Consider the following 11,740-nt stretch of genomic DNA (forward strand, 5'->3'; position numbering starts at 1 on the left):
CAGCATCATGTTGGCCCTTGACTTAGAGGTACCTACCAGAGAGCACAGTCTGTCAGGAAGCTAACCCACCAGACACATTCTGCCCAGTGCTGTCCCCTCTATCTACACTGATGATGCCTGTGAGATATGTATGAGTATTTGCAAGCACGCTTATCATGGAGCTATTTTCCACATTAATTTATTTTTTTTTAAGTACCACTTACCCCAGAGTTTCTCCTTAAAGGTTTTCTGTTTCTCTGTTTCTGAGAATGACATTTGCAAGTTGACATACAGTGGTCACAGCTCTACTCAAGACGTCTGTGAGGCCACTGATGGCATGGTCTTTTCCTTTGAACAGTGCCCTTTAACTTCGTAATGGGAGAAAAATGAGTGCAGAGTTCTCAGTACACAACAGCTGCATTAATGTCAGGCTTAAAGGACGTGCAGAACCTTGTGCCTGTCTTCTTCTGGAGTTAATTTACCTCCATAACTCTTATTTAGTACTTGTGGTGCTTGAAGCTGTGACAAGTTCCCTCTTAATTTTTTTAGCTGTCAGAGGGGACTGCCACCCAGCAGACAATACATGGGCTGAAACCTTTTACCACGTACTCCATTGGCGTGGAGGCCTGCACCTGTTTCAACTGTTGCAGCAAAGGACCCATGGCCCAAATCACCACGCAGCCGGCTCCGCCATCGGAGCAGCCCCCCCCGCAGATCCGCACCGTGACCTCCAGGAACGCCTCTTTCCAGTGGAGCGCCCCTCAGTCACCCAACGGCATCGTCACCAGGTAGGAACTGCCACCCAGCCAGACGTGCCCACCTCGGCAAGGGCTGGTGGCAGAACAATTTTCCTGGACAAGAGCTGGAATGGCAGGGCTGAGAGCACGGGCTGGTTGTGACAGCCATGCTCCTCCTTCCCAGGGTTGGTGGTGATACCCCGTGCGGCCTAAATGCCATCTGGGAGGTGTTTGCACATAACGGTTACTTTTATCCTGAGCAGAATGTTGTGGGGAGGTGAAGGTGGAGTGGAGGGAGGTGACAGCTGTGGTTGCACAGCCAAAAAGCTGTGAGATCAGCTGGCCTAAATGCCATCTGGGAGGTGTTTACACATAACGGTTGCTTTTATCCTGAGCAGGATGTTGGGGGGGGGGGTGAAGGTGGAGTGGAGGAGTTGTGAGTGGAGGTAATCACCTGACAGCTGTGGTTGCACAGCCAAAAAGCGGTGAGATCAACTGGCAGCAAAGAGGCAGCTGCATCTTGTAGTTACTGAGGCAAATCCTGATTTGCAGAAGTGAGTAGGAGGGTAACAGGCATCAACAGTTTCATTGTGAGTGTGACTGACTTAGAACCATGATTGCTCATAGGTATCTTGCAGATGGGGCCAAAATCTCCAAGAGAAAAACTGGGATCAGGTCAAGTCTCTTCTCCAGTGGCCAGGCATTCAGCAATTCGGATGAAATGTGTGATTGGCTGTCATGCTATTAAGGCTTTTGATTTATCAGAATCTCAACTTTCTTCTCAGCTATGAGCTCCACGTGTATATGGCTTGTCCCCTGAACCTACAGCCGGCAGTGAAGGCTTGCAGTCCTGGTCCAACCGAGGTGAAGTATACAGGAGAAGGACAGAGTGCCAACGTGTCCAACCTGGAGCCTTACACAACTTACAACCTGCGAGTCGTGTCTTACAACTCTGTTGGCAGCAGCGCCTCAGAATGGATTGGGTTCACCACAGAAAAGGAGCGTGAGTATGAGAAATGGTTCACAGGTCAGCAATGCCCACTTCTGATGCACGGGGCTGCCTAGCACCAAATGACTTCTCCACCTCTGTGAAAGATAATGTCCCCAGAAACCTGCTCTTCTGCGTCCCTGGTCACTGTCCCTCTACTGCCTATTCATTGAAATTCTGCGCTGGGGCCCGACAGCTCATTCCTTCAAAAATATTTCTTTGCTCATCGTGATATCACATCCTCTATCTTGGGAGCCTGAAAACCTTTTATTTCATTTAAAATGGGCAGCAATGCTGCAGAACATAAAATGATCAAGCATTACCAGAAGGGTGACGTATAGTCATAAATACACTGCCATAAATAATCCCTGGGAAAAGTGGAGATTTTGAAAGAGACATGGTGATTCCTTTCAGGAACAATCTAACTGTCCTAATTCATGCCACAGTTCTGCCAGGGCTCATGAGAGCTTTCCTTAGATGTCATCTGAATGACTGGATCCTTGTTGACACCGAAGTAAGAATTTGCTGCTATCTATCTAACCACCACAGGCAGTACTTTAAAGCAATATGTGGTGGTCTGCATGGAAATTAAACAAGCAGGACCTGTGCCTACAGTCAGAATAGATTTTGCCATCAAAACTGAATTTGTAGTAGTCTAACATCAGCTTTTATTAAAAAGATCTATACTGCTGTACCCAGAGTCATTCCATAGGAGGTGAGATGGGCATTTCACCTCAGCCTGCCAGGTCAGGGCAAAGAGGATGTTCACTTTTTGTCATATAGTCTCATGTCAGGATTTCAGAATCAACTTTCTAAAAATCCCTTTTGCATCACTTGGTAGTTCTGCCTAATAATTACTAAAAATGTATCTGATATATCCTTAACTGAAAATTTCAGGTGGAACAGCCCCAGATTTTCTTTAATATCACCACTCAAAGAAGGTCCTTATCTCTAAAGCTGTGTTTTATTAAATTGCAAACTAAAATGCTGGAACATGCTAATGAACTTTTAAATGGGGCAAATTCATAAGGAACTGAAGAGACATTAAGAACAAAAGGGTGTGAAAAACATTTTTAAACCCCTGCCCACTGGCTCTGCAGCCCTTTTCTTTCAGTCTTGCTTTTCTTGCCTTGCTGACCTCTTCACACCTAGTCTCCTGAGTCACTCTGAACGTCTCCTTCCTCTTACCTGGAAGGCTTGCTTTAGTGACAGTGGGTGATTAGCAGCAAAGTGCAGCTGGACAAGCAGCTTTCTTATGAACAAACCAGCATATACCGGGCACACAGCTTAATGGCAAAGGCACAAGAGAGGACCACCTCAAACTTAAATGAAGTCTTTTGTCAGCAAGCTGTTGAGCCCAACTGATGAACTTTTCCTTCCCGAAGTGAGTTCTGGGTTTGGTTTCTTCTGCCTGACATCTGCCCTTGCTTTTCATGGGTATGCATGTATTAAAAGATGATCTTGGGCAATTTTGTAGGGCTTGTGAAAGAGTCCTCTCAGCAGTTTGGTTGCCAGACCCCAGCATGCTGCAGCTGAACCGGCACAACCTCCTGCATCTCCCTATCCCCCACCTTAAGCTGGAATTTAATTTATACAGTTTTAGTGTCTGTACCACATACACAAAGGCCAAGGAAGGGACTTCTAGGTCTTTATTTTAAAGGTATGAGATACTTCTGCTTTCTCAGTGCAGAGGCTGGCATGCTGCAGCAGCTTTCTCTTTTGTCCATGTACATTTCCTACTCATACACATGTATATGAGAGAGGGCGTGCATGGGACAGAGAGCTTGTACCATGCAGGATCTCTTTCTCCGTGCTGTGTAACTCAGTCATGCCTGTTGGCTAGAAATGAGCTTTTTTCCTTCTCTTGCAGCACCTCGGTACACGGCTCCCTTCTCAGTGGTCAGCAATTTATCCACCATCCACATAGACTGGAGTCGCACCTTCGTGCTGAACGGCCGCCTGAAGGAGTACGCCTTGACTGAGAGCGGGCAACGCATCTACAGCGGCTTTGACACTGAGCTCTACCTACCAAGGACATCTGACAAAAGTCAGTTTCAATTTCCTCTCTCTTCTTCTCTGTGAAAGACTGTTGAGCTAAATTAATATTATTGTGTGCTAAATTTAAGACAAACTCTCCCTAGCCACGCCAAGCCGAGAGCACAGGAGTGTACGACAGACACACTGAAGTGCATCCAAGCAGATGCTTGAAACAAAAACCCGTGGAGCTAAGCTCCCTCTTAAACATTGTACCTGACCGGGTGAGATGCTCTGGTCATTGTGAGGGTTGAGCTTGCCCAAATCCTGGAGCTGTATTGCAGTTCCACCCTTCAGGGCTATGCTCTGGCAAAGGCATGGAAACCTAAAGCTTCAGAAAAGACCGGAGCCTGAATTGTCATTTGAATCAAATTAGTGAGTAGCTCTTGGAATCAGCCATGTTTTGAAATGCAGTTTCTCTTTCAGAAATTTGCAATCTTTAAAACACAAGGAAGCTCTGTCAACGGGGGAAAAAAAAAAAACACACATGAAAAAATGTTTTCTGTTTTTAAGGCATTGGGGTTTTTGTATGTCAAAGAATTTTGTAATTTATTTTTTACCTTCCTGATTACTACAATGATGCTAATACTTCTTTTTTTTCTTTTTTAATCACACATTCTTAACATGTTTGTATCAAGTATGAATGGAGTATGAGGGATTTCGGGCAAAATGATGAATAAATTGAAAGTTGCCAGTTACATTGGAAGGGAGACATGATTTGTAGCAGCATCATGATGGTGCCTACCTATGATCTGCCATGGTTCATAGTTTAGACATTTAATACTCACGTATAATGGATTATGAGGCTCTGATTTGGGACTCAGGTGGGTTATGACGGGTTATGTGATATGCCTTTTCTCAGACCTGGCCATCTCTGCTGATGGATCATGGTGAAAAAGCAGCACCTACAGAATTTCGATTTCTCCTGCTGACAGCATTTTCTAACTTTTTTCCTCAGCCTTTTTGTTTCAAGTGACGTGCATCACTGATGAAGGGACCGCCATGACACCCATTATCAAGTACAGCGCTGCAGATGGAGTTGGTACGTATGTGGAGATCACCTAGAACCTATTGAATTTAAGTGTTTGTGGTAGAAATTTGGTATGTCGAGCATGCCAGACAGTGGCATCTTATTGTGGAATGAGAATCAGGGGATTCCTTAGTGTCTTTAGGGTAGGAGGTATGTAGGTAATGTGCCTTTTTACCATAGATGGCTTTCTGTTTCTTTATGTCATCATCAGCTTCAGATCCTTTCTCCAGATATGTAAGAGTTTTTTCTTTTATTTTTACACAAATATTTTGCTGCAAAATGTAGTGCTTTTTCCTCAGTAGAATCTGCTGTCTTCCAAGTTTTATTTCCAATTTATTTCCAAATTTAGATTATCTTGAATTCTAATCCTGTCCTCTCACATTCCTCCTCAGTTTGATAATGAAAAAATATATCCTCTCTCCTCCCTGTACTCCATCCACCACTCCTTTCACATAGCTAACGAGCCAGGCTCTGCAGTTTCACCTGGGGTGTGTTCCCCAAGCCAGTTTATGAGAATGTCATACAAGATGCTGTCAGGACCTGGTTTATAACACCTGCTGTTTCCCTTTGCCTGTTTTGTGGAAGTGAAGGAGTTTGGTGTGATGAGATCCCAGTCAGTCGTAGGTGCCTACCAGTAAAAAGTTCCACTGTTTTATCATCTCAGTTTTCTGGGAAGCAAAGCTAAGCTCAAACTGTTTCTAACCAACATATTGGTTTTAATTTATTTATTTTTGAGTTGCACCTTGTTCAGCTTCTTAAAATAGGTGGGCCTTGTCTTTGCAATTACTCTTTACGCTGCATTTCCCTTATATCCCTTTTCATGCTCTCACGCCATCCTCCTGCAGAATTTCAGGCAAGGCTGCTGTAAAGGCATTATAAAATGTTCCCACTTGCTCTACATCCACCACTTTTCATGCTCAGCTCCTTTGTTCTTTTGATTGCTGCTTGGACCTTGAGTCTACCACAAACTCAATCAGCACCACAAGCAACTTGCAGAGGAGGCTTGCAAGCAGAAGTGATGGAAATTCCTTAAGCCAAGAGGCTGGAGATGCATGTAGGATGTCAAATAACCAGGAAATCCTGTCACTGAAATTTTATACACTTGTTTTGTCTATAAGCAAAGCCAAACAAGTGCCTGGCTTTCTTCTAACAAGTGGGGGAAGGAGGAATAAAATGTTTCATGTTGTTTGCTTTTGTATTAATTTATCACTCATTTCAGTGATGTCTTCCTCCCTCTCTCTCTTTAACTGCACGGGGCTGCCACTACACGCTGCTGGAGACAATGTCCTCTGTCTGTACCGCTCTGAAATTACCGTAGTCGTTTCCGCTCTTCAAGGTTACTTGGAGAACCCTTTTTTTTCTGGCATTCCACCTCTGCCGCCTCCTTTCTGAAGAGCTGCTGATGCAGTGGTGATTTCCAGCCGAAGCAGCAAAGCCAGAACTTTAAGCAGGGTCTCTTGAGGGTAGTAAGCTTTTTATTATAGCCCGCTAGCATATTGAACCATTATGCCACCTTGAACATAAGTGCAAATAAGCACATGACGACAAAATTACTTAAATTTCTGCCTAATTTATTAGCGAGGAAAGGGATAGCATATTGTTAAATGCTTTCTGAAATAACATTCCCTTTTCCCCTAATCCCTCTTGATTTTTACAGGTCTGATCTTGACAACACCTGGAGAGAAGGACAAAGCAGAGTCCAAACGTGCAAAATTCTACAATGAGTTGTGGTTTGCAGTGCTGATGGTAGTTCTAGGTTTGATACTCTTGGCTATTCTTCTCTCCTTAATTCTTCAAAGGAAAGTCCGCAAGCAACCTTATGCACGAGACAGACCTCCTTTAGTTCCACTCCAGAAAAGAACATCCCCAATGAGTGTGTACTCATCAGGTGAAATCCATCCGGTACGTTCGGTAAAATGTTCTGTATCTTTATCTATCTGCCCACACACAGAGTTTTTCTTCCTCCTTCCACCATTTTGTTATACTTTTGGTTACTAAATGAAGGCTGCTCAGTGTAGGAAAAGGGCTGTCTGGTGTATTTATGTGAGCAGAAAAGGCAGGCCACCAGTGCTTAGTCCAAAGACTACGTCACTCGGTCTGCAGGCCCTGAAATGCTTCTGATGCCTAAGACAAACTTTGGATCTGGAGTCAGAGAAAATGCAAAGCCAGTGATGTCATCTGATGTTAGCTGACATCTGCAGTAGAGCTGAAAGGCATGCTGTGAGAAGGTAGGTGATAAAATGTGCTTTTCAGAGGAATCTTTCATGTGTTCTGAACTAACTGTTGTGGATGGCTAACCAGGATCAATCTGATAGTCTTTGTCAGGTACCCGTGAACCATGCCTGCAAAAAAACAGGACTGAGAGAGAGGCATTATTTCTTTCTGGTATCCACCCACCACCCAGCTGGGCTGCTCTAGGACCAGCTGCATGCTAGGAAGGTTTGAGGGAGAGAGAGTGAAACCAAGGAATACAAAATGTGTGTGTGCATCTGTGCACATAGAGCCACAAGGGACCACCAGAGGAGTGATAAAGAAGGCAGCTTTGTATCATTGTTATTATGACAAGTTATAATTCTGTAAAAAAATGGATAAAGAACATGTTCCACCATGTAGCAGGGCAGTAGTTCTCCCACCCTTTGAGGAAAAGCAAGACAAAAGGACTATGGCAATTGTTACGAGATTGAGAATGGGAGCAGCAGTGCCTTCATTTCCATGCTTCTTCCCAGGCACAGGCCGTGAGATGATTCCTCTTGTCACTTCTCAGCTTCTTTTTCCTGCGAGTGCCATCAAGCAGGATAGTGACTCCTACATCCTTCACGCATTCTGTTCCTTCTTGTCTCAGTGCCAAGAAGCTGCATCTGTGCCTCAGTGAAGCAGCTCTTGGAAACAATGGCATTTCCAGTGTGCCCCTTCTTCTGGCAAAGGCTAAGAGCATAAGAAACTTCTTTGCTTTTTGGTCTCATGATCTTGATTCCTTTTCCTCTACAGTCTGTCATGTTGTGCTTTTCCTTGACTTTAAAATGTCTTTGCTGTTGGCATGCCCGCACAAATCCTTTCCGTCTTCCTGCCTCTTCTTTTCTTTTTTTTTTTTTTTTTTTCTTTTTTTCAGAAGCTCATGGACTTAGTAGAAAGATTTTACAGTGCATCAGTTGAAGGCATGGACTCATTAGAAAGATTTTACAGTGCATCAGTTGAAGGACTTAATCTGAAAAGTTAGGATAGTGCTACTATGAAGTGGCACCATCGCTTGTGTTTTACAATTGTTGGTGAAGTCACGTGGGAAGTGATGCTGGCTGCCCACACGGTACTTGATGACCAGTTAAATAGTGTCTCCTCTTTGGCGGTTCCCCTACTCCCCAAATATTCACACCCTCCCTAAGGACCAGACTGCACCTGCCTTGCACCTTGCCCTGCCCTGATGCTCTGCCTCCCTCTCTTTGCCCTCAGTTTGAGACCATCGCTGACACATCCGATTCATCGAGCAGTGTCACACTCAAGCGTTACACAATGCACTTTGAGGTAGAGTCGTTAACTTGCAGAGTTGCAAGGTGTGTGATGTGCCAGACGACTCAAAGAGCATGCACAAAGGCATCTTACATTGCACGTTTCTCCTGGTGGGTGAATGTCTTTTCCCTGGTCACGATAACTGACAAAGGAAGTCTGCTTACATCTCCCTGCTGTGCGAGTCTGGGCTCTCATTCTGGTAGTCAAAAATCTTTGGACCTCTGCCTGTTGGCTGCTCTTAAAAAAAAAAAATAAAAAATTAGGGAGAGAAAAAAAAAAGCCCAACAGGGAAAGTCCTGTTTTACAAGTTTGGGGTTTTTTTTCCCTTTTAATGATACGGTTGTTCTACAATGGGGAAAGGTCCATTTTCTTTTTCTTTTCCTCTAACTGTGCATGATTTTTGAAGCGTGGGTTTCTCTGTTCTCTTCCTCTCCTGCTTTGGTTTTGTTCAGATAAAGCGTTTGAGACCATGCCCTTTATTTTTTATTTATTAGTTTGTGTCTTCCTCGTAGGGGCTGGCAGACACGAAGATTCCAGGAGCTGGTTCTCCCCTGAGCAGCCGCAATGTCCGTATCGCGTCTGGGGCAAGGAGAGCCAGCCAGAGCCAGCTGAGCCGCACGTACTCCCCAGCCTCTCTGCACCGCAGCGTCAGCCAGCTGCTCGACCTCTACGACAAGAAGTCTCTTGGTGAAGAACCACCTTGGGATGCCATTCTTCGCAATCATCGCACCGCTGGCCGTGGCTTGGTAAGGACTCCTGTTCCTCTGTGATGCTCTTGTGTGTCAGTCGCTAGCGATTTGTCTGTTCTCTCAAAATCATTACAATAAGGTCTAAATACCAAAAGCTGGTGGAAATATAGCCAAAAGACCTAGAAGGACCTGGTCAGAGATTAGATTCTCAAAATCCTTCCTGCCTGCTTTTATCTTTTGGAGCTGCAAGTGATCACATACTGATCATATAGGATGGGAGGGGTCCCCATGCATCTGTCTATGGTTTCTATGAACCAATAACTCTACCATCTCCAGGGTAGACCAGCTTGAATAATTCCCTTCTATTTGGTCAACTCATAGGCTTGGCTTTCCATGCATTTCGGCAAATGTACATGCGTGAGGAGGGTGTCTTGGCATCCTTCACACATTCAGTTCCCGAAGCAGGAGCTGGTGTTTAGAGACTGTTTTATGACTTTAGACTCAATTGCTGATGGGCCCTGCTCTCTGTCTGCTCTCAGTAGCAATGCAAAGATCATGAGAATGCTCAGATCTTCTGGCATTTGTGACAAATGACTTCAAACTCTGCCTACAGGGGTCCAGAAAAAGGTTTCAGGGGCAGGCAGAGCATCTTTTAATATGGCAGAGGACAGGATTGGCCAGTGTCACCAACATGGGCCAGAACACACAGATATAACAAGTTGTGCTTCTCAAGTCAAGGACAGTAGCAACTGCCCTTCCCCTTTGTCACCAGGAAATAGGCTTTTTAACCTCCACCCCCCTGGCTTCCACTCTTCCCTGGGCAAACATGTGGGAAAGGGTTCAGGGCCCAACAAGAGCTTGCTACCAGAAAAAGTTGGCTAAAAGCTCCTAAAAAGGGGACCCTAAAAAGGGTGAAGGGCATGTGAGGTAGTAACAAAGTTAGACGGAGTGTGCAGTTGTCATCAAGTGGATCTTGTACAAAATGCAAAGTGAAGTGTAAAAGGGTGATCTGGCCCATAAATCCAGGCAGGTGCCTTGGGGTTTGACCTTCGGTACCCCAACCAGCTAGAAGGGCTAAACATACAGGCATGCCACAGCCCAGGGGTGGTGCTGCCATACCTGCTTAGACTATAAGAGCAGGACCAAAGATGATAAGGCTTAAGAACATAGTGATACTGAGCTATAGGTAACACCCCCATAGGTATAGGTTAACCTTCTGATCTGCAGCTCATGGACTTCCTGAACCTTCAGTCATTTTCTCAGCGTTATCATATCCCTAAGATATAATTCCTTGGGGACTAATAGCCCACTCAGAATGTACCTCTATATGAGCTCAGTAGCCAAAAAAATATAGCTTCCTGATACTAAAAGAGGAAGCTCTTGCTCCTGTCTGCTGATCTTGTGCTAACACCATAGTTTTGTTTAGCTTGCAAACCCCCCCATATACACACACTCCATGTTGGGACACTAGAACTCCAGTGAGTTTCAGAAGTGGTAGTGGGTAGGAGCAGGAGAAAAAAGTTTCCTTTCATTTCTGGTGGCAAACAACCCCAACAGAATGAGCTCAGCTGCTTTTTAAAATCAGCTGCTGTATATACAAAGCCGGGCTCTTCTGTCTACTCTCTGTACATTGCTTTACATTTCATTGAACCTCATTGCCTCTGCTGCCATGTTGTGCAGCTGCTCTAACAAACCTCCTGCACTGCTTCCCACTCAGCTCCTCCCTTTATCACTGCGAGTAGCTCGGCAAGTTTTGTTTACCCCTTTTGTCCATCTTGCAAATGAGTATTACTTACCTTGAAAATTTGGTTGCTTTAGATTCAGGTGCTTGAATGCTTCAGGTTCTTAGCTCATGCTGGGAAGAATGGGAGAACAGGCAGAGAAATGCACTTACCTGACTATTTCAGAACCAATTTTTAGGGAGCGGGGAGAAAGAAGTGGAGGAACAGGATCTCCTTTAGGCTGGTCCAACTTTGGCTTACACGTGTTTTGTTTTTTTTTCCCCACTCCTACAGTATGTAGATGAAGAAGATCTTGTCAATGTCATCAAAGGCTTCAGCACAGTCACCAAGGAGCACACCACGTTCACTGACACCCACCTCTGAAGAACAGAACCACCTTCTCTAGAAAATGCAAAGTGGGTAACTTGCCAAAAGCAGCCTGCGTGGACTTTGAGGGAGGGGACAGGGCTGCTGTTTCCCCACCCCATGCCCACTAGTTAAAATTGTTTGTTGGGAGGGGATCTGGGTTTAAGTTGAACTTTTTTCACCCTCTCTTTAACTGTATAGTAAAAACTGTGTGTTAGCGCCGACAGAAAGGTAAGAGAACTGTTTGAAGATCCTTAAGTCATACAGTAGTAGAAGACTGTGAAGTCAGAGGCTTTCATCTTTGTCTCATCCAGCTCTCACAGTTGAGGAGGGTTGTGGGGGTGGGAGGTGGGCAGTGTGTTTGGTGAGGAAAATCTTTTGCCTGTCCAAAAACCAGCACTAAAGGCTGGTGGCTAAAGGGGGCCTTCCCAGCAGGATAGCCATGTCTTTTCCTGGCCTGACAGAGCTCCACCACAAAACTGTGTTCCTGCACAGGCAAATAAACAGCAAATGAAGGAATTCTTATGGAGTTGATTTAACCTTTGTGTCCTCTCCCTCCCTCCTCCCCAACCTGTCGGCTCAAGTCTAAAAAAAAAAAAGCCATTAATTAATATGCTTTTTCAGAGGTAGAAAACCTCCTAACCCACTCCCCATTAAACACTTGCTGTCACAGCCTTCCCTTCTGCTTATGT

General features: G+C 44.9%; 1 protein-coding gene across 1 annotated transcript in view; it reads left to right on the forward strand.

Moving 5' to 3' along the window:
- Nucleotides 1-11,552, forward strand: part of USH2A (Usher syndrome 2A (autosomal recessive, mild)) — a 393,292-nt gene extending 381,740 nt beyond the window's left edge. The window contains exons 65-71 of the mRNA XM_014950535.1: nt 529-767; nt 1,502-1,719; nt 3,575-3,751; nt 4,697-4,780; nt 6,426-6,670; nt 8,785-9,018; nt 10,977-11,552. Coding sequence (XP_014806021.1) covers nt 529-767; nt 1,502-1,719; nt 3,575-3,751; nt 4,697-4,780; nt 6,426-6,670; nt 8,785-9,018; nt 10,977-11,066 — 1,287 coding nt within the window. The 3' untranslated portion in view covers nt 11,067-11,552. The remainder of the gene's footprint in view (nt 1-528; nt 768-1,501; nt 1,720-3,574; nt 3,752-4,696; nt 4,781-6,425; nt 6,671-8,784; nt 9,019-10,976) is intronic.
- Nucleotides 11,553-11,740: the final 188 nt, after the last annotated feature.

This window comes from Calidris pugnax, unplaced genomic scaffold (genome assembly GCF_001431845.1).
Source record: "Calidris pugnax isolate Ruff unplaced genomic scaffold, ASM143184v1 scaffold24, whole genome shotgun sequence".
In the NCBI taxonomy this organism is placed as follows: domain Eukaryota; kingdom Metazoa; phylum Chordata; class Aves; order Charadriiformes; family Scolopacidae; genus Calidris; species Calidris pugnax.